Here is a 22,222-nt window from a genome sequence, read left to right as displayed (position 1 = left end):
GAATAAGTCCACTTAACCAATAGTGTAGGTAAATCACAGTATTAATAGTGCTAGTTTGATTTTATAATAGGGTCTTAGGAAAATTTGGTTCTGATGTCTGAAGGAGAGTAAGGAGATAGCTTGGGTTTCCAGACTCCTAAAGCGCTCAGGTTTTCCTAATCCCATTATAATATCCTTATTTTGGAGGCAGAAAAAACAAAAACGAAACCCATTTGCTTTGCTCTAAATCATTCTATATTGTAAAACTCTCTATATAAAACTCTAAAACTCTATAAATCAGTCTATATCCTTTCTCACACATCCTCTTTGTTAATGAAATTCTTGTAGCAAATGTTAGACATTAGAAAAAAATACAAGGTATTTCACACTAAAACTTGAGTCAGAAGTTTAAAAGAGAATATTTACTAATCGCATTAATCACTAATAATAGAATTCCATTAAAAAAGAAAAAAATCTTGACAATACGGGGAGTATATTTTGGAGGGCAACTTATAAGCAATTCAGGCCTACTTGGAAATCTTCCCTTGAGATTAATTGCCTATACCATTCCTTCTATCACTTACGCATATTTTGATCCTCCAAAAAACTCCAACTTTTATTTATTATTTTTAAATATCAGCTCTCATGGAAGTGACAGTAGCTGTAGTAGGAGCTAATGGGGAAGGCAAAGGGATTATCCGGATTAGAAGGAAGATGAAGATAAAAATGTTTGAATACCATATTTAAAGGGGTCTCTGAAGAAAGAGCTGTAAAATAAGGTTTAAAAAAATCAGACTTTTCAGTGAAATAATCTCAGGAACTTTGAAGAGTTTGTCACATAATTGAGAGCACACACTTTTTGCTAAGCATGTGGTAGAAACGGGATATATTGATGATCTGTGCTCTTGTCACTGACAAATTCCCGTGTCTGCACTGTATTATCTCAAGTGTTTTTATGCTTTCTCTTTAGCCTGGAATCTGAAGTTTAACATGGCTCGTGAGTGTGGCTACTCCATTTCAGAATTAAATGAGGATGACAGGAGAAAAGTAGAAGAGATCAAAGCAAAGTTGTTTGGTCATGGAAGAACAACTGACTTGTCCAAGGTATAAAAGAAATCTAGAATCTAACCACTATGCTGTACACCTGAAACTAACATAAAATAATATGGAATGTCCACTGTAATTGAAGAAAAAAAAAAAAAAAGAAAAGAAATCTAGAAATGAGGAGAGAAAATGTGAAAGAAAGGGTAGTATAATAGAATTTGGATCTCTTACCTGGGCCTTGATGACTCGAGCTGAATCACTAGTAGTCTTTGGCTTACAGAATTAGGAGCCTTAATTCTTCAAAAATTAAGATCAAGGATTAGATTCTGTAGGTTTTGATTAATTCCAAATTCATCTATTTAAAAACATTTACCTCCTTTGGAAAATAAAATAGATTTGTTTTATCAATATATTATCATCATTCTTATTTCCTCTTGAGGGTGGTATCTTGAGATGCAAATGAAGTCCAGCTATTTTCAGATGTGTATTCTCTGCTTAGGAACACAGAGCGCTAATGGCCTATGTATAAATGACTTTTTTTTTTTTAAGATTTTTATTGGGGAAGGGGAACAGGACTTTATTGGGGAACTGTGTGTACTTCCAGGACTTTTTTTCCAAGTTAAGTTGTTGTCCTTTCAGTCTTAGTTGTGGAGGGCGCAGCTCAGTTCCAGGTCCCGTTGCCGTTGCTAGTTGTAGGGGGCGGAGCCCACCATCCCTTGCGGGAGTCGAGTTGTTGAACTGGCAACCTTGTGGTTGAGAGCCCACTGGCCCATGTGGGAATCGAACCGGCAGCCTTCGGAGTTAGGAACGTGGAGCTCTAACTGCCTGAGCCACCGGGCCAACCCGACTTTTTTTTAATAGTACTTATTTTCCTTCTCTTGTGAACTGTTTCATGCATAGAAAAGAATATATATAAAACATGTATATAAAGAATAGATTAAAATTAATTCCTGTATATCAGCCATTCAGTTTGAGAAATAGAATGTTAGCAAAAACACTTGAAGTCCTGTGTCCCCTTCCCCAGTCATAATTCTTTTACTTCCTATCCTGACATGTATTGATTTTCTTGCTGTTTAGTATGGTTTTCAACTCTATGATAGATGTCATTAACATGGTATATGTAATTGTGTTTTCCATACAGTTGTAGGTTGTTGAGATTCTTTTATGTAGATATACATAGTTTTAGTTTATTCCTTTTTATTTAAGTATTCAATGTATGAATATGTTGTAGTTTATTCTCTTGTGGATAGATAGGGAGTTTGGTCTTCTATTATGTATGATCATAGGGTATTATAATAATATCTGCCTTACAGGGTTTTGGTATGGCTTTCATGAGATACTGCCTATCAAATGCATAGTAGAATGTGTGATATCTAGCTAATGCTCAGTAATTTGCAACTGCTGTAATTATTAATCGTATAAAAATTGATATAGGTATCATAGGCATAGACTTTATAGCCTAATTCTTAGTTGCTTAGAAAATTGTTCATCAGTGATATAGCATAATTACTGGCTTATCAATTTTGGAAAAGTGTTTTAAAAGTATAAATTAGATTGGATTTTAGGTTTACATATATGCTTGTGAAAAAAGTAACAATAAAATGGGTAATTAGTTACCCTAGCACCCTTTGTTTAAAAGTATATATTCTCCCCAGTAATCTATATTTTTTTATTTCTTTAATCTTCGTATGTTGATTAAAGCAAATTACCTTTTTTTAGGTAGATTATAGTTTGTATTCCTCTTAAAATATGGTGTCTTGAATTAAATTAAACACAGAATTTCACATGTGATCTGACCAGCATGAAGTATATTTAGTATTCTCTTTGAAGTATATTTAGAAATCATATTTTATGATTTCTAATGGTCATATCAGCCTATGGCGTTCTTTTTTTTGTTTTTGTTTTTAAAGATTTTATTGGGGGGAACAGGACTTTATTGGGGAACAGTGTGTACTTCCAGGACTTTTTTCCAAGTCAAGTTTTTGTCCTTTCGATCTTAGTTGTGGAGGGTGCCGTTTAGCTTCAAGTTGTTGTCCATTCAGTCTTAGTTTTGGAAGGTGCGGATCAGCTCCAGGTCCAGTTGCCGTTGCCAGTTGCTAGTTGCTAGTTGCAGGGGGCGCAGCCCACCATTCTTTGCGGGAGTCGAACCGGCAACCTTGTGGTTGAGAGGACGTGCTCCAACCAACTGAGCCATCCGGGAGCTCAGCGGCAGCTCAGCTCAAGGTGCCGTGTTCAATCTTAGTTGCAGGGGGCGGAGCCCACCATCCCTTGCGGGAGTCGAGGAATTGAACTGGCAACCTTGTGGTTGAGAGCCCACCCATGTGGGAATCAAACCGGCAGCCTTCGGAGTTAGGAGCACAGAGCTCTAACCGCCTGAGCCACTGGGCCGGCCCTCCATTTAGTTTTAAATTATATGTGTCTTCATATTTCAAGTGGCTTTCTTGTAGACAGCATAGAGTTGGGCCTTGTTTTTTGATCCATTCTGACAATCTGTTTTTAATTAGTGCACTTAGACTGTTGACTTTTATTTAAAGCAGTTGTTGATATACTTGGGTTAATATCTACTTTGTTCATACTGTTTTCTATTTGTTGCCCTTGTTCTTTGTCCCTGTTTTTGTCTTCCAGTCTTTTCAGCCTTTTGTAGTTCCAGTTGAGCATTTTATATGATTACATTTTCTCTCATTTTTTAGCGCATATATATAATTTTAAAAAATATGTTTTTAGTGGTTGCCCCAGTTTGTAACATATACTTACAACTAATTCAGTTTTAAATATCACTTCATGAGTACCTTCTAATAAAATAATCCTGATTTTTCCCTCTTGTTTCTTCTGTCATTCCTGTCATCATTTTACACACACAAACACACACACGTGCACACACACATATTCAAGCAGTATTTTGAACAAACTTATGTTAGAGTAATTAAGAATAAGAAAAAAATTTTATTTTTTTACCTTCACTTATCACTTCTTTGATGCTCTTTCTTTATGTAGGTCTGAGTTTTTGACCTATATTTTTTTCTTCTGTAAAGTATTTCTGTTAACATTTGTTGCATGGCAGATCTACTGGCACAAATTTCTTCAGTTTTTGTTTGTCAGAGAAAGTGTTAATTCTCCTTCAGATTGAAGTATAATTCTAAGTTGGTGGTTTTTTTCTCTGAACACTTTAAATATTTCACTGTATTCTCTTCCTGCTTGTATGGTTTCTGAGGGGAAGTTGGATGTAATTCTTTTTCTATAAATAAGGCATTTTGCCCTTTAGCTTCTTTCAGGATTTTTTCTTTATGTTTGATTTTTCTGTACTTTGAAAATGTCATGTCTAAGTGTAGTTTTCTTAGCATTTATCCTGCTTGGTGTTCTCTGAACTTCCTGGATCTGTATTTTGGTGTCTGACATTAATTTGGGAGATATTCTTAGTTATTGTTGTTTCAGATATTTCTTTTGTTTGTTTCATCTCTTTCTGGTATTCCTATTGCTTATATGCCACATCTTTTGTAGTTGTCTCAGAGTCCTTTGATGTTCTCTGGTCTGTTATTTATCTTTTTTCTTTTTTCATTCTTTGTTCTCTTTGCTTTTCAGTTTTGGAGGCTTCTATTGAGATATCTTGAAGCTCAAGATTCTTATCTTGGCCATGTCCTATCTATTAATGAACCCATCAAAGGCATTCTTCATTTTTATTACAGTGTTTTTTATCTCTAGCATTTCTTTTTCATTCATTCCTGGGATTTTCATCTTTCTGCTTACATTGTTTTTGTTTTCTTGCATGCTGTACCTTTCATCCATTAGAGCCCTTAGCATATTAATTGTAGTTTTTTTAAAATTCCTGGTCTGATAATTGCAACATTCCTGCCATGTCTGGTTTAATGCTTGCTCTGTTTCTTCAAGAAAAATTTTTGCATTGTAGTATGCTGTGTTGTGGTGCCTGGAGCTGGTATATTAAATTAATAATATGCAGATTATGACCTCTTGAATGAGGAGACACAAGCCACCTACGTGGGGTCAGCAGGTAGCTTTCTCAGCATCTGAGCTCCCACTTTGGGGAAATGAAAACCCCAGGGTTGTTTTGATTGAAGACACAAGTTGAATATACTCACACAAAGGAAGTAAAGTCACAAGATTTATTACTTACAGACCCAGTAGTGTGAGTGGTAGGGTGCACTGAACTGAGTGAAGGGCAGACCTCTGTCAAGGAGATAGAAAGCAGGGTAGCAAGTACCTCTTACTTATAAGGTGGTTGAGACAGAAGTCACTAAATTTTCATAGACTCAACTCTAAGAGATTATTTTAAAAGGTGCCCTGGAAGAAACAAAGAGGGAACTTGTGGTGGGAATCCTAAACTCGGGTCCTTATCTAATTGTCCAGACTCTGGGTGTGAGCAGGGCTGTCATACTGTAAAATGCCTAGGTAGCAACTCAAAATAGCTGTTTTCTCATCACAATTGACCCTGTGATGCCTAGGCATTAGTGTTTAGGGAAAACCATGGGCACTGTCAGGATGGTGGAGATTTTAAAAGCCACTGGCAGGGTTTTGGTCACCTAGCCTATGAAGCATGAGCGAAGCAAAATGCCAGTCAAGAACATCAGTAGATAAACGATAGTTTGAAAACCTGTCCATAATTATCCCCCCCATTTGTCAAGAAAATAAAGCCCATGGATAAGTTTAAGGTAGGTATTTGATTAAAAATTTGGGTCAGGTTATGGAATACTGGTGCCTGTTGGGCTATCTTTTGTAAATTTGTCTGATTTTGTCCAGTATTATTAACATGCATGCAGCACCGGGTGCCCTTTACAATGCATACACCTTTTTCCTTGGCCAGTAAGTCATCTGAAACGAAACAGTTATCCAAAACCATCTGACTAAAGATTCATGTTGTTGCATGAGGCCCTGCTTTGGTGTACCAGCCTGATATGTTTAGCCAGTGCGGGTGACAGGTTGGTGTTTGCCTTAATGCTTTGTTCTTGTGTGCCTATTGTGGTGCCTAGCCCCTTCCTGTGAGGGATAGTCACTCACCTACTTCCGACATAATGGGGACGAATACCACACGCTCTTGACGTGAGGGGCAGAAAGAGAGGTAGATTGGGATTCCTGTTTAGTGATCTGTATAAGGGGAGTCCCAAGGAGACTCAGGTACATGGTATGACACATAGGACTCCCCAGGGGCCGGCAAAAAGGTTGAGGGGAAGAGAAGTGCACGTGTGGAGAACCATGAATGTGTGATGGACTAGAGCACTGGACTCACAGTGGACACTAACTGTTTTATTGGGGAAGCTGATGTAATTTCGGGTGCCTCCTGGGCAACTGAGCTGCGAGGCCCAATATGGTGGGAATTGTGCTCCTTGGGGCCAGGTGTAGGTCATATTCTTCCATGTGATACTGGTGCCGAGTAGGTAGAAAGGAAGGATTATAAAGGGCATGTGGGCACTCCTGCCAGTTGCCACATACTTTATGGAAAGTGTTCTACATTGGAGCAGTTGAACACCAGAGAGAGTGGCCGGGCAAGCTGCAGGGATGCATTGGGTGCCTTCCGTTGGGAAAATGGGGGCGGTGTCAATAAATCAGCTGGGTAGACCACTAACTCAAGAAAATATTTTTGTTGAGCTCTGTAACATGCCCAACAATTACAGCAGCCTAAAAAATAAGTTCTGTTTTCTGCCCATTGTATAAAAATATTAGGCTTGCTGTGAACTACTGAAATTCAGCCCTTGACACAGGGGTTTGAAGAGACAACAAGCAAACAAAAAAACCAAAAAAGGAAATAGAATTAGGACTGTTGGAGGGTTTGAATGGGAGGATTCTGGAGCCCTGAGTGGTGACAATGGGAAAGGGTCCCCTCGGGGTGGTGTAGGCGGGTGACTGTGGCTGTGGTCCTGGAGGGTGCGTGTGTGGGGTGCTGTGGTGTTGGTAGCATCCACAGTCAGGGAAGGGTCCTCCCAAAAGAATTAAATTCACTAATCCCCAGGAGGATGCAGAATGTGGACCAATTTAATGGGTGTGGTTAGGGCAAACAACTAAGTGAAGTGTTTGAAGGAGCCCGTAAGGTTATGAGACTCAGCGCAAACTTTTGTCTTCTGAAGCTCAAAGGTGCAGCAGAGAGCAGCATAGCAGGCAAAGTACCGCAGCAAGCATTGTACCGTGTTTCCCCGAAAGTAAGACAGGGTCTCATACCGTATTTCCCCGAAAATAAGACTGGGTCTTATTTTTGCTCCAAAAGATGCATTAGGATGTATTTTCTAGGGGGTGTCTTATTTTTTCATGTACAACATTTATTCATTTCTAGGGGGTGTCTTATTTTTTCATGTACAACAGTCTACATTTATTCACATACACTCGTGTCATCTTCTGGAACATCATCATAACGTTCTAAATGCGTCCGTCTGCCTGACAATCTTAATGGCTTATTTTCGGGGTAGGCCTTATTTTTTAAGGAAACATGGTAATAAGCAAGGGGGCCTTAAGGTAAACACATAGTTAACTCTCAAAAATGCCACTTACGGATTTGTCAGCAGGGAATTTAGATAAACAGGCGTTCAGTTCAGTAAGTCCCACGGAATCCTTGCCATCATCAGCTGCTGTGCCCTCCTGGGCGTCATCTACGCTGTAGTGGCAGGTTGCGGAGGCAGCATTTGGGGTGAAGTTGTTTCCCGCGGCGTCATCACCTGTGTTGTTGCAGGTGGAGGGAGACATCCTCTGGGGATGTCTCCCCAAGGTAGCCACCAAGGAGGGGACCTGAGGGCCCAAGGGACCTAACAGAATCGCATAGATTTGGGATGCCCTGATTGGGGTTTGCTTACATCGTTGGGAGCATCTACTGGTCTCACAAATTCTCAGCAAATTTTGGGCGTCCTCAGGGGTGCACCTCCAAATGATTGGGAGGTGCTTTCCTCCAAGTTATAGGATGTGGAGACCATCCATAATAGTAAAGGTTGGAGGCACATGTGTAGCTTTGGCTGAAAGGAAATTTAGTTAAATGCTCCCAACAATTTAATGTTTGGCCTTGTATTACCAGAGAGAGATGGGTCTGAAGTGAATAAGCCTATTAGCCAATTAGGGTATTATAACGGCTGGTGGCCTTTGAGCGTTTGTGGCATTGGTTCCATTTAAGATAGAGGGCTTCAATTGCCTGACTATTATTCACACCTGGCAGCATTTTGGGCCTCGCCCTTCTAGGGCTGACTTCTAACACGTGCCGTCCTGGGGTACAATTGTTGGCAAGAGTTGTGTGCGGCCAGCTACTTTCTAGTGTTGTCTCTGGGGTCGAGGGGAAGCCCCATGACCCAGATGGCACAAAAGTCACAGTGTAAGGCCAACAGTAGCAAGCATATGCATTTTATAGTGTCGTACCTATCCGATAATTATCTCATGTGACGATTTATTATGATAGAGGCTGCTGTGGGTCAGCAGCTCATTGGTGGCCTCCTCCAAAGTGGGGTAGGGTCAAGTGTTGTGATCGTATCACCATGCTGTCATCTTCTAATATTGCTGGTGTCAACCAACCTGAGTGCCTCTTCCCCCTTGTAGAGTTCCACACCGTTCTTTTGTTGGGTCCAGGTTCACTTATTTCTACTTCCTGTGGGGAGGTATGATTAGGAGAAATGAACCCTCTACTAAAGCCGTTGTACACTGGAACTTCAGCTGGAATGTGCATACCTGGCAGGTAAGTGTGACCCAGTAGCAGCATAGTGGGTCTGTGTTCTTCTAATGGGGCAGGACTGGGACCAGGAGGTCATAGCTCACCACCCATCCCCGATCGGGTTGCCAGTAAATGTTGGAAGATGAGATGATCATTTGAAATCTGTAAGGGGACTCAGTATCGTCGGGGAAAAATATAAATAATATTGTCCTGTAAGATGATGGCATCATATTCCCCTGTGATAACAGTCATTGGCAGCATGACCAGACAAGTCCAGTTGGTGTGAGGAGAGTGGTGGCCATATGGCCTAGAGTTTAAGTTTAAGGTGGTAAGTGCCCCTAGTAGCAAGGAAGTCCATTTACTACCCTGTAACTTAAGGAGCAAGGATTTTAAAAGGCCATTGTGGTATTCAGTAATGCCAGAGACCTATGCCTGTGAGAGGTGAAAGTTCCATTGGTTGCCCTATTGGAGAGCCCAGTGCTGTGTTAGAGGGGCAGTAAAATGAGATCCTTCATCTGAGTCAATGATATCAGGAGGGCCAAATGGGGTGTTCTTAGGAAAGAGATTCCCTGCTCTGCGGGTGGATATAGGAAAGCAGATAGTGCCTTTAGTCGGAGGAAGATGCTCTATGAAATTAACGTGCCGAAGCTAATAGGGCAGTCTTTGGAAGTGAAGCTTGACAGGGAAGTTTCCAGTGCTTGGGAGCATAATTTGCAATTCAGAACCACTCAGTTTGCAAGGGCTTCCTTAAGCAGAAGGCCCCTGCGGTGGCCTCGGCCTGTGTGGCAGCAGTTTCCCTGTGACCTGATGAGATGGGACCATTCGTCCAGGGAGTAAGGAGCATGGAAGTGGTGACTAAAAAAGGCTGGAATGGTGGATTGATGAGGGGTGGAGGGGACCTGTGGTTTTGTGGTAGTGGGATGAATAGAGTTGTTGGTAAAGAATCATTGGTTGAGAGCCCTGAATGTTGGTAACATGGATTTGGGCAAGGGCATTTGCCTCACATTTAAAGATAGACTCTGGTGTGCTAGTTTTTGTATGTGGTGAAACATGGGTAACCTTAATTGTGGTTGGTGCCTAGGCAATGCCCTTCTAAATTGGGGCACCGCAAATGGTACAGCCTTGAATGTGAAAATTGTCCTGCTGTCATTGGCCTGACCAAACTGCTAACCAGTTAACCACGCATGAGTCAGTAAAAATGTGGACAAGAGGCTTGTCAAGGATAACGGTGCTCTGCACAGCTATTTGTACCGCCGCAAGCTCAGCAAGCTGAGCCTTGCCTACTTGCCATCTTTGACAAGTGTGCTGCCACTGGCAGGATGGTACACTGCTGTTCTCCATCGGGCTCCACCGTGTGTGGTGGTGGCGCTGCCATCTGTGAAGTACACAGACTCCCTCTCTCACTGTCAGCTCTTCCCAGGGGCTACCCCAAGTGTCCAGAGGCTTAGGCAACGGGCACAGTTCCTCAGGGTCTAGGGGGCTAAGGGTTGGGGAATTACATCCTCCCGTAATTTAGAAAGACCTGCCATATCAGGTTTAGTCCATTGCTTGAAGGTACTGTTAGGTTGGTGCAAAAGTAATTGTGGTTTAAAAGGTTAAAAGTAATTACAAAAACCGCAACTACTTTTGCTCCAACCTAATATTTTCATTTTAGCAAAGAAGCATTGGTGGCCATGCCCAGCCGCTGTTGGGAAACATGGTGTTATGGGAATGTGGGTATGCAGAATAGGCTCCATCCTGTGAGGGCCTCTGTTTCTAACAAAGCTCAGTAAGGATCCAGAAATTGACGTTCTAAGGGAGTGCAGCCGGGGGCTGTGGGGAGCAGCTTCCTGGTCCCAAAGCTGGTAGTACATAGTCCATGGTGGCAGGTGTCTCAGCCCGGAAGGGGGAGCCAGGGGGAGAACTTTGTGCCACTGTAAAGCTTGTTGTTGAACTTCTCACCAATGAAATGTGGAGGATTTGTGTGTGACTGCATAAATGGGTCTGAGGATGATGGGTAAATACGGTATGTGTTGCCGGCAAAATGTGGAGACCCAAGATGTTTTAGGCTTTCTATAGTGTGGTAGGAGGCTAAATAGTTAACAATTTATGTTTAACTGCAAGCAGAATGTCTTCAGAGCACCCGTTAATGCCCAGACATTGTTAACAGTTGTGGCTGGCCCTTCAATTTTATGTGGGGCAATAAACCAACCTCTATGTTGTAGGTGGGTCACCAGCTGCGTTAGGTCCTCAAACATTGCATCCTCTGAGGCGCCCCAGATTAGAACATCATCTAATGTGGTGCCAAGGGGATACTGTAAGGGCATCTAGGTTTTCTCAGCAAAGATTGTGGTCAGTGGCGTGTTAAAATAGCCCATAGGCAGTTGGGTAAAGGGATATTGGATGCCTTCAAATGTGAAAGCAAATTGCAGCTGAGACTCCTTGGCAATTGATACTAAATAGAATGTATTAGCTGGATTGATCATGGCAAAGTAGTCCCCTGGAGCCCTTTGGATGTCCTCAATTAACTATACAATGCTGGGAATGCGAGCCTTAACTGGGGGCACCTGAGCATTTACATTCTGATAGTGGACTGTAGGTGTCGCTCAGTAGTAGTGGGCTGGGATACAGGCCAAATGGGAGAACTGAAAGCAGAAATGGTGCGTTTAATGACTTTTTCCTTTAATCTTGAATTATGGGCTACAGTCTCTCAGTCCTCTGTCACAAACGATATTGGGGGGGGAGGGTATTTAGCATTTTAATCGGGAATAGCAGTTGTACAGGCTCCCAATGTGCAGCTCCTACCAGGAATGCCAGGAATTGGGTTTGTTCCAAGTGGCATATCAAGGCCTTCATACCTATAACAGGAAAGGGCAGGGTCGAAGCGGCCACCACCACTAAAAGATTTTGAATAAAAATTGTTCCAATAGTGATGTCCAGTAGAAGTTGAACACTTTCTACCATCCTACCTGTTGTGCCTTGTAATTTAAAGGGTACTCCTCACTTGTGTTTGGAGGGGTTTCTGGGAAGCACTGTAATTTGGGCTCCAGTGTCAGTGAGAGCCATAAAAGGTTGTTTTGTTATGGGTGTCCCACTAGATAATTAAAGAAGTATACAGATTATTGTCTCCTAGAGAAGGGGCAAGATATGGGGAACTGATAGGTCCCTAGGGCAGGGTCCTTGGTGGCTGTCACTCTCAGAAGTCAGAGTTTTGGATTCCGGATCCTGTTTCTGGGGCTGGGGAGTTCTGGAAGGTGATGGCATTTGCTCTCAGCAGGGTCAGTGGTGTCTTGAAGAGCCTGCAGTTCCTGAGCAAAGGTTTCTAACTTGTGTTCAGGCTGACCTGAGATTGTCATTAGGGACTGCTGATCTAAGGACCTGCTAATACAGAGAAACCTATTGGTCCTTTCTTGAGAGGGAGCTGGGTTGAGGCACCAGCCCTTGCTGGAGAGTGATAAGGAAGCCCCCATATCCCCTAGGGCTCCTCCTTTGGGTTCCTGGCTGAGGGGGCAATGGGGCCTATTTGCCAGACAAGATTTGGGCTTTAGGAAAGTTTATTTTCATGTGGTAGCTACAGCATCAATGTGGTCTAATGCATGTTGTTCTGTATCTGATTTCTGTGAGCTGTAACAGCATGGCCTTATAGTTTTGGTGGGGAGGGTGCCATTTAAGAACAATTCCTTAGACTCTGGCCCCAAGAGTGCCTCCTCTGGGTGGGAAATGGTCAGATTGCTTCTCAGATTGAAGTATTTATTTCCCAGTAATATGTCAGGCCATGTCAGGGCTATAAGAAGCCATGAAACAAAAATGGCAGTTTAAAGTGTTAGTTTTGTCCAGTGGTGTTTAATTGATTTGCTTTTTTAAAAATTCGTTTTATTTGGAAATAACTGTAGATTCGCATGCAATAGTAAGAAATCATATAGAAAGATGACTTTTACCATTTACTTAGTGTCTACCAATGGTAACTAACATGTTGCAAATCTGTGATAATCTATCACAACTATGATATCGGTACTGATATAGTCCAGAGACTTTACATTTTATCAGCACAGGTATTCTTGATATTGCCCTGTAATAGCTCATCCACTTCTCTCCTGCCCCCACCCCTTTCTGAACCCTTGGTAATCATGAATCTGGTCTGTTTCTATAATTCTGTCATTTCAAGAATGTCATATAAATGAAATCATACAGTATGTAACCTTTCGATATTGGTTTTTTTCACTCAGCATGATTCTCTGGAGAATATCCAGGTTGTGGTGTATGTCAGTCATCTGTTCCTTTTTCTTATTGCTGTGGAGTGTTCCACGGTGTGGAGATACCAGGTTAAATATTTACCTATTGAATGTCATCTGGGTTGTTTTCCAGTTTGGGGCTATTACAGATAAAGCTGCAATAAACATCATGTGCAGGTGTTTGGTGGACATAAGCCTTTGTTTCTGTGGGATAAATGCCTAAAAGTACTATTACTGTCATATGGTAGTTGCATGTTTAGTTTTTTGAGAAACTGCCACACCATTTTCTGGGGTGGTTGTACCATTGTACATTCCCACCAGTAATGTGTGAGTGAGCTTATTACTCCACAGCCTCATCAGCATTTGGTGCTGTCACTGTTTTTTATTTTAGCCATTTGGATAGGTGTGTAGTGATATTTCATTGTGGTTTTAATTTGCATTTCCTTAATGATTAACAGTGTTGGACATCTTTTCATGGCCTTATTTCTCTTCTCTATTCTCTTCAGTGAAACGTACATGGTTTTTTTTGGCCCATTTTTCTGCTTGCATTGTGGTTTAACTGTTGAGTTTTGAGAGTTCTTTATATATGTTAAATACAAGTCCTTTATTGCATATGAGATTTGCAAGTATTTTCTTCCAGTCTGTAGCTGGAAGAGAGAGGGGCACCTCATTATTGCTGAATGGGAATGAAAGTGCAGTGTCTCCTCAGATGTCTCCAATGACACCACAGGGAGAGGTAGTTCATTATCTCCTGCAGGGGTGAAAATAAATCAGAAGTTCCTACTTGGCCGTCTCCAATACCACCTTGGCCTGGGTGTTGGGCCTCATTATAGTTTTGGAAGGATAGAAATATACGCACCTCACTTAGCCTTTGCTGGTATGAGTGTGTGGGGGCGGGCAGAGCCAGGAGTGCAGTTTCTAGGCTCTTGGCCTCACATGTAGAGGGGCTGGCTCAGGTAGTAAATGGCCATCAGCTGTGATTGGATGGCCGTCATCTGTGGCTAGTTGGCCGTCAGCTGTAACCAGTGAGCCATTGGCCACTGATATAACTGCCGTGGCTAAGCTAGTAAGTGCGGAGTGCAGAGAGTGGATTGCGGGTTGCGGATCCTGTGGCTCCTGCTTCCTGTGTCTCCAACCCAGCCGCCAGTGAGACTATAGTGGTATGACTCCCCTATCTGTGGCTCCGTGGGTGTTTCTTTTTGGCCTCACCATGTCCTGCATTCTTATATGGGGAGCGGGAGCTGAGACCCCGCATGACACCCTGCATGACAGCGGGTGAGGGCACTCCCTCACACACACACACACACACACACACACACACACACACACACCCAGTGGTGTTTGGCTGAAATAGAGCAATTTTTGTCTAAAAGTTTACTGTCTCATTGGACGTCACCTTTACTGATTTTTTTTTTTAGCTAATGAGAGTAGGTTTTTGTTAGAGCTTTTGTCTGTGCCCCTTCTTCCTGGGTTGCTGGCTTCTTCAGATCCAGCCCTGGGATATATGAGGTAAAAAGAAAAACCAGGGACCTCACCACCATGCCATTCCTCAGGTTCCGAAGTCCCTAGCCAGTTTGCCTTCTTGTCTACATCTTGCAGATTCTTCTTAAGTTTGTTTTATGTATAATGTCCAGGATTTCTAGGTGGACATAGCAGGTGGAATAGGAAAATCACATCTACTCCATTACATGGAAGTGGCAGCATATTTTTAAATATTTCTATATGAAATCAAATGTGTCTATATCATCAAATAGAGTGCCAAGTTACAACTTTATAGGTCAACATGGAAATCTCAGAGAAATTTTGTATTTATGGTAACTTTAGGCACTGATCTTCCACCCCAGGAAAGAGGTACTAGTTCTTTTTCCTATTCTTTGTGGTAAAATATTAGGGTGTAGGCTAAACCTCTGCAACAAAGAGACCCAAAAAACAAGTAAGGTAGAGTGTTTTCTTTCATGTGACAGTCTAGGGTAGGAACAGGAGCAAGCTCCTTGAGGTCATCCAACGACCCAAGCTGGGTGGACAGTGAGCCATCCTTTTACTTTGCTTCCAGGGATGTGTAGACATCATTATTTTCAGCTGGTAATAGTAATGGTGATAGTAGTGATGGTGGTAGGAGGGGAAAATGGAGGCCAAGAACTTGACTTTTTAAGGACAGGAAGCAGAAGTTGTACTTACTGCTTTTGCTCATATCCTATTGGCCTAAACCTAGCCATATGGTCACATCTAACTGCAAAAGAAATTGGAAATATCTCCAGCTTGGTGTCCATGTGACCACCAAATGTTAGGGTAAGAGATCTCTGTTACTAAAAGAAAAAAGGGGAGATTACTGGGGGACAACAGTAATTTGCTTTCATTAGTTACTTCAGTGAAAAATTTTTAGAAGAAATTAACTGTGTGGTCTTATTTATCATGAGCCATTTTATTCTGTAGTTAACCCTCTTATTCTTGTTGTGTTCTTACCTGTTTTATTATAAAAGATCAAGAAACTAATTTTTATATAACTATTTACTTCAAGTAAGAACTTGTTTATATTTTCTAGGGTTTACAGAGTCCACAGGAAATAGGATGCAAGCCAGAAGCTGTATGTAGTCACATAATTATTGAGAGCCATGAAAAAGGATGTTTTAGGACTCTAACTGCTGAACAACCACAGTTGGACAGCCATCCCTGTGTTTTCAGATCTGCTGAACCCTTAGACATGCTCAGAGGACAACAGAGCCCATCATCATGGAGAACCAGGCACATCAACCTTTCCAAATCACTAGACCAGAGCAACCCCCATTTCGAAGTTTGGAATTCCTTGCAGTTACAAAGTCATTCCCCATTTCAAAACTTTACTGCTGATGACTTCAAAATTAGCAAGGGTTTTCGAATGCCATTCCGTGAAAAGATGGACCCTTGGCTGTCAGAATTAGTAGAACCTGTTTGTGTACAACCTGAAGAAATGGATTGTCATTCTTCATCACAAATGCTGCCCCCAGAATCCATGAAAAAGTTCACTACCTCCATCACTTTTTCATCTCACCGACATTCTAAGTGCTTTTCAGATTCCTCTGTTCTTAAGGTTGGTGTTACTGAAGATACCCAGTGTACTGGAGCATCTGTAGGGGTATTTAATTCTCATTTCACTGAAGAGCAAAATCCTCCTAGAGATCTAAAACAGAAAACCTCTTCCCCTTCATCATTTAAAATCATTAGTCATTCACCAGATGAAGCTGTGACTATTTTAGCAGAAAACAGTAGGCAAGGTCAAAAATTATCTGTTGAACATTCTCACCAAGAAGAAAACCACTTAGAAAGACCAGATTTTAAAGGCAGTCATTCTGTGCCCAGCACCAGTACAAATTGTAGCAAATTTAAGGACATTCATTTTTGTGAGAACCATACCCTCATTAACATGGACAGGCCGAGTTCCACATTAGGAGTAAAAGAGAAGAATGTAAGTATAACTCCAAATCCTCCTTCGCACATACTTCTTGAACAGCAAGAGCTCTTTGAACAAAGCAAAGCCCCACATGCAGATCACCATGTGAGAAAACACCAGTCTCCACCTCCTCAACATCAGGATTATGTAGCTTCAAACCTTCCCGATCGCATTTTTCTTGAAAAACGAGAACTCTTTGAACAAAGCAAAGCCCCAGATGTAGATCACCAGATGAGAGAAAACCACTCCCCACTTCCTCAAGGTCAGAATTATATAGCTCCAGACCTTCCTTCTTCCATTTTTCTTGAACAACGTCAGCTCTTTGAGCAAAGCAAAGCCCCAGATGTAGATCACCACATGAGAAAACAATATTCCCCCCTTCCTCAAGGTCAGGATTGTGTAGTAGAAAACAATGATCAACATAAGCCTAAATCACACATTTCTAATATGATAGATGTTGAAGCCAAGTTAAATAAGATGGTCTCCCAATTGGCCCCAAATCAAAGTACATTGGCAACATCTCCACCTACTCCACCTTCAAATAGAAAAGCACTTTCTTTTGTCCATATTACTCTTGCTCCCAAGACTCCTTCCAAGTCGGATAGTGGAACCTTAGATGAAAGATTTGTTTCATTGGATCCTGCTTCTAAAACAAGGATGAATAGTGAGTTTAACTCTGACCTGCAAACCATATCTTCAAGATCACTGAAACCAACCTCCAAATTACTGACCGTTAAACCTGTAGTACAGGATCAAGAATCTTTAGGTTTCCTAGGACCTAAATCTTCATCGGACTTTCAAGTTGTACAGTCTCCTCTTCCAGACAGTAATGCTATTACTCAGGACTTGAAAACCATACCTTTTCAGAATAGCCAGATAGTAGTAACCTCAAGGCAAACACAAGTGAACTTTTCAGATTTGGAAGGATATCCCAATCCAGAAGGGACTCCAGTATCTGCAGATCGGTGAGTCTCATTGTGATGACAAGCAAGCTGATGAAATTTGTAATAAAGGGTTTTAAATAACTTAAGCAAATGTAAGTTCTTGGGTGAAAAGTAGTATGATTTTCTTAGGGGAGATTGTACCTGACTAGTCTGCTAGAAGTCTTGCAAGGGATAAATACCAAAGAGAATATCTGAAAGTAATGTATTTATACTTTCAAAGGGCTTTTGACAAGACTTGGCATCAAGTATTTTAAGTTGAATTACTTTGAGAAGAATCTTTGATCATCTAGTGGTACAATGTACTCATTCCTTGTTTATTGTGTTAGAGATATGCTGAAGACCAGGCTTTGGGAGGGGATGCACGCCCATGCTTGCTCTCCTGCGCGTGCTCTTTCTCTTTTTCTCTCCCTCTCTTTGTTTCCATTTCTTGATTCCTCTTGGATATTTAGTATTTACAATGGAAAAAAAAAAAGTAACTTTTCAGTAGAGAATTCTGGTAGACATCATTTTAGCCAAGCTATCAAGGTTAGTATCACCAGTAATGCATATCAACATAATGTCTCCCTGAATGATGTGCCCTACTTCACAATGTATTGTAGGAAAGGAAACCCGGGTCAGAGATAAAGGCATTAGGTTTATATTATTCAGCCTAATTTTAAGACTGTCATTAAATTCAGTTTTACATTGATGAGTCTCTTACGAGAGACTCATAACATTCTATTATGGCTAAACAGAACTACCCTGTATGTTTAATATTTCCATCTTACAGTTCAAACCTCCAACAGTTGAGAAGGCAGCATGTCATAGTGAAGAGCAGTGGGCTTGGAAAGGAGGAAGGGAAAAATGTTTTTTTCAACATCCACATGTGGCAGTCATGGCAATGAGGGACTTACATATGTTATCTCATTTAATACTCATGATAAACCATATGAGGTAGATGGTGCTATCTGTATTTACCCTCTGTGAAATAGAGACGTGACATTGCTACTTTGTCATGTCTTAAATATTGCTGTTTGTAAGTAGCAGATTGGGTATTCAAATACAGTATGTTTAATCAAAGCAAGAGTTTGTTCACCACATGATCCTGTCTCTCCGAATCTTGAACCCCACTTCCAGTTCTTCTACCAGCTGTCTCCTTGGACAAGTCATTTAATATCTTTGCCATGCATGTGGATGATGGGGGAAGTCGAAGGGGTGGAAATCTGAAAGGTCCCTTGTAGTTCTAAATGTTAGTGACTTGAGAATTGAATTGGGGCAAAACAAACAAACAAACAGGGTCAGTCTCTGGTTTCAGTGTTATAAGTAGTAGGGTGCTGTAGAGATTAGTACTAATAATTTTTTTTGAAAACTATTTAGAAATTAAAAGATTTATATACAGTACTTAAACTCATCAAAGTCATAAAATACCTAGTTATTGGAGCTGAGTTCCTTGAATGAGAAGAAAATTATAGATGCTTATAAATATGAGCTAATAATGCCACTTGTTCAGAATATACTAAATGCCAGTCATTGTAGTGGTTGCTTATATCATTTTATACTCAGTATAATCAGAGATAGATGGTATTACCTCAGTTTACAGATTTAAAAAACCTAATACTTAGAGAAATTAAATGTTTTGCCCAATATCACATGGCCATTGAATGTTGGAGGTAGCATTTGAACCTAGGTTTGTCTAACTCGAGTCTATAAATAATTCAAACTACATACACATACACACTCATCTGTGTGTATATACAGTCATGTGCCACATAACCACGTTTCGGTCAATGACGGACCACATATATGACGGTGGTCCCATAAGATCATAATGGAGCTGAAAAATTCCTACTGCCCAGTGATATCTGTGACTGCAGAGGATTGGCCAAGGATAGGAGGTTGCAAAATCAAGGTTATGATTGAGATGGCAAACAGCTTGAACCTGGGCGTGGATGAGGGTGACATGGAGGAGCTCCTAGAGGTGCTTCTTAATAATTGCCTAATGAGGAGTTGTTGGAACTGGAACAGGGACGCTGAAGAAGAGGCAAGAGAAAAGGAAATGCAGGAGAAGAAAAAGAAGAGGAACCTCCAAGAAAATTCAGTGAAGGATTTAGTAGAAGGTTTTGCAGACCTCAACAAGCTCCTTAAAATTTTTGGAAGCATGGACCTTAACACTGAAAGGTTTTTATTAAGAGAGAGGAATGTTTATGGTACATTATCTGCTTACCAGCAAATATATGTTGAAACAAAGAAACAAGCAAATCACTATGGACACCCAACGAGGTGTGATCAAAAAATTTGGTGAACGCGGCATCCTCGTGCCAATGGAAAGGCAAGGATCTTCAGTACGGGAAGGGGAGTGTCAAACCTAGTAACAGTGTGTGACAAGTTTCAACTTGTTCAGTGCAGTCAGTTGGGTATGAGCTACGGTTAAGAGAACGTGTGTTTTAAAGTGTGCTGTAAATCCTCCTCCATCATAACAACATTTCATGTCACACATCACTTCTGGTATGCGGCAATTTCTGTCTAATAAAAACATTACGGTGTATCCTCATCCACCTTATTCAACAGATCTGGCACTGTGAGTCTTCTGGCTCTTCCCCAAAGTCAAAATGAGCATTAAAGGTAAATATTTTGAATCAATTGAGGACAATGAGGCAGCCACAACAGCACAACTAAAGACACGAAAGAGGACTTCCAGAACTGCTTCAGAAAGTGGCAAGAATGATGGGATAAGTGTGTTTGAAGCGAGGAGGAGTATTTTGATGGGAGTTAATGGCAATGTGTCTTTTACTGTAATAAATTTTTTAAAATTTAAATATTCACCATATTTTTTGATCACACCTCGTATTTCCGAAAAGAATGACACCTCCTCAAGAAGAGCCTCAGGCAGGTCTTTCAGGAAGTATTCCAGAAGAAGGCATTGTTATCATGGGAAATGGCAGCTCCATGTGTGTTACTATCCTTGAAGACCTTCCAGTGGTACAAGAAGATGTGGAGGTGGAAGACAGTAATATTGTGTAGGCCTAGGCTACTGTGTGTATTTGTGTCTTAGTTTTTAACAAAAAAGTTAAGAAAATAATTTTTAATAGAAAAATCTTGTAGAATAAGGATATATGAAGAAAGAAAATATTTTTGTATAGCTGTACAATATTTGTGTTTTATTGAAGAAAGAAAATATTTTTTTTATTTAGTGTAGCTTAAGTGTACAGTTTATCTAAAGTCTGCAGTAGTGTACAGTAATGTTCTAGACCTTCACAGTCACTCAGCACTCACTCACTGACTAACCCATAGCAACTTCCAGTCCTGCAAGCTCCATTCATGGTAAGTGTGGTATACAGGTGTACCATTTTTTATCTTTTATACTGTATTTTTATTGTACCTTTCCTATATTTAGGCATGTTTAGACACACAAGTACCATTGTGTTACAATTGCCTATAGTATTCAATACAGTAACATGTTGTGCAGGCTTTTAGCTCAGGAGCAATCGGCTATATACCACATAGCCTAGGTGTGTAGTAGGCTATGCCACCTAGGTGTGTGTAAGTGCACTCTGTGATGTTCCCACAATGATGAAATCGCCTAATGATGTATTTTGTAGAATGCATCCCCATCATTAAGCAACGAATGATTGTGTGTGTGTATGTATGCATAAAACGTGCAAGTACATATACTCGTATTTAAACTTTTATTTTGAGATAATTTTTTACTTAAAGAGGAGTTGGGGAAATAGTAGAGTTAATTTCTTTCAATCCGTGGCAGTTTCTCAGTCTTGCCTTGTTTTTCATGACCATGACACTTTGAAGAGAATGGATTTTTTTTGGAGAAAGTCTTTCAATTTGGCTTTGTTTGATGTCTCAAGATTAGATTGAGTTTATGCGTTTTTAGTCTATCTCATTAGGAAGCACATTACACTGATATGCATTACTGGTGATGTTAACCTTGATCACTTGGCTAAAGTGGTGTCTACCAAGACTCTCCACTGTAAAGTTACTGGTTTTCCTTTGTAAATACCACGTATTTGAGGGAGAGACTGATAGACTATGCAAACATCCTGTTCTGCTTAAACTTTGATCAGGAATTTTAGCATCCATCAGTGGATCTTACTGGTAGCAATTATTACTCTGATATTCTAATAGCATTTTTATATTCTTTCATTCCTTCTACATTTATTAATTGTAATCCTTCTGTAAGCAAGAACTGTTGTTCCTTCCCCATTTATTCCTGTAATTTATGTACATTAGTATGGACTCAGGGGCATTTATTTCATTTTTGGATTATAATTCAATACTTAACTCAAGTTGTTCCAGTTTTACCTGTTGAGGACACTTTCATATTGGCTCCTATACTGTGCCCGAGCCCTGAAATCAACCATTTCTCCAAAGAATCCTTGTTTCTTTTTTTTTGAAGAATAGGATTTTTTTTCTCTAGCTTTATTAAGATACAATTGACATAATATTGTGTAAGTTTAAGGTTTACAACATGGTTGACTTGATACACTTAGAAATTGCAAAGTAATTGCCTCCATAGCATTAGCTAACACCTCCATTACGTCACATAATTACCATTACTTCTTTGTGGTGAAAACATTTAAGAACTACTCTCTTACCTTTCAAGTATATATTACATTATTGTTAACTATCATCACAAATCTATACATAGATCCCCAGTATTTATTCATCTTCCAATTGGAAGTTTGTACCAATATTTCCTCATTTTCCCCACCGCCCAGCCTTTGGTAATCACCATTCTACTCTGTTTGCACAAACTCAGCTGTTTTAGATTTCACGTTATGTGGTATGATATAGTACTTATCTTCCCTCAAGGTCATTCTATGTTGTTACAAATGACAGGATTTCCTGTGGCTGAATGATATTCCGTTGTGTGTGTATGTATATATACACACATTTTCTTTATCCACTCATCCATTGATGCACCCTTAGGTTGTTTACGTATCTTGGCTATTGTAAATAATGCTGCAGTAAACATGGGAGTGCAGATATTCTGTTT

The 22,222-nt window shown here is 40.6% G+C and overlaps 1 protein-coding gene across 4 annotated transcripts in view; it reads left to right on the top strand.

Moving 5' to 3' along the window:
- The window catches only part of ALMS1 (ALMS1 centrosome and basal body associated protein), a 142,576-nt gene that overhangs the window by 57,498 nt on the left and 62,856 nt on the right, over positions 1 to 22,222 (top strand). For all 4 annotated transcript variants that reach the window (XM_074332177.2, XM_074332176.2, XM_074332174.2 and 1 more), the window contains 2 exons: positions 950 to 1,083; positions 15,407 to 17,256. In XM_074332177.2, the coding sequence (XP_074188278.2) occupies positions 950 to 1,083; positions 15,407 to 17,256 (1,984 nt within the window). The remainder of the gene's footprint in view (positions 1 to 949; positions 1,084 to 15,406; positions 17,257 to 22,222) is intronic.

Source organism: Rhinolophus sinicus, chromosome 2 (genome assembly GCF_057876585.1).
Source record: "Rhinolophus sinicus isolate RSI-liver-muscle chromosome 2, RSI-T2T, whole genome shotgun sequence".
Lineage (NCBI taxonomy): Eukaryota > Metazoa > Chordata > Mammalia > Chiroptera > Rhinolophidae > Rhinolophus > Rhinolophus sinicus.
The sequence above is the reverse complement of the archived record's forward strand: the minus strand, read 5'-3'. Positions and strand labels throughout refer to the sequence as shown.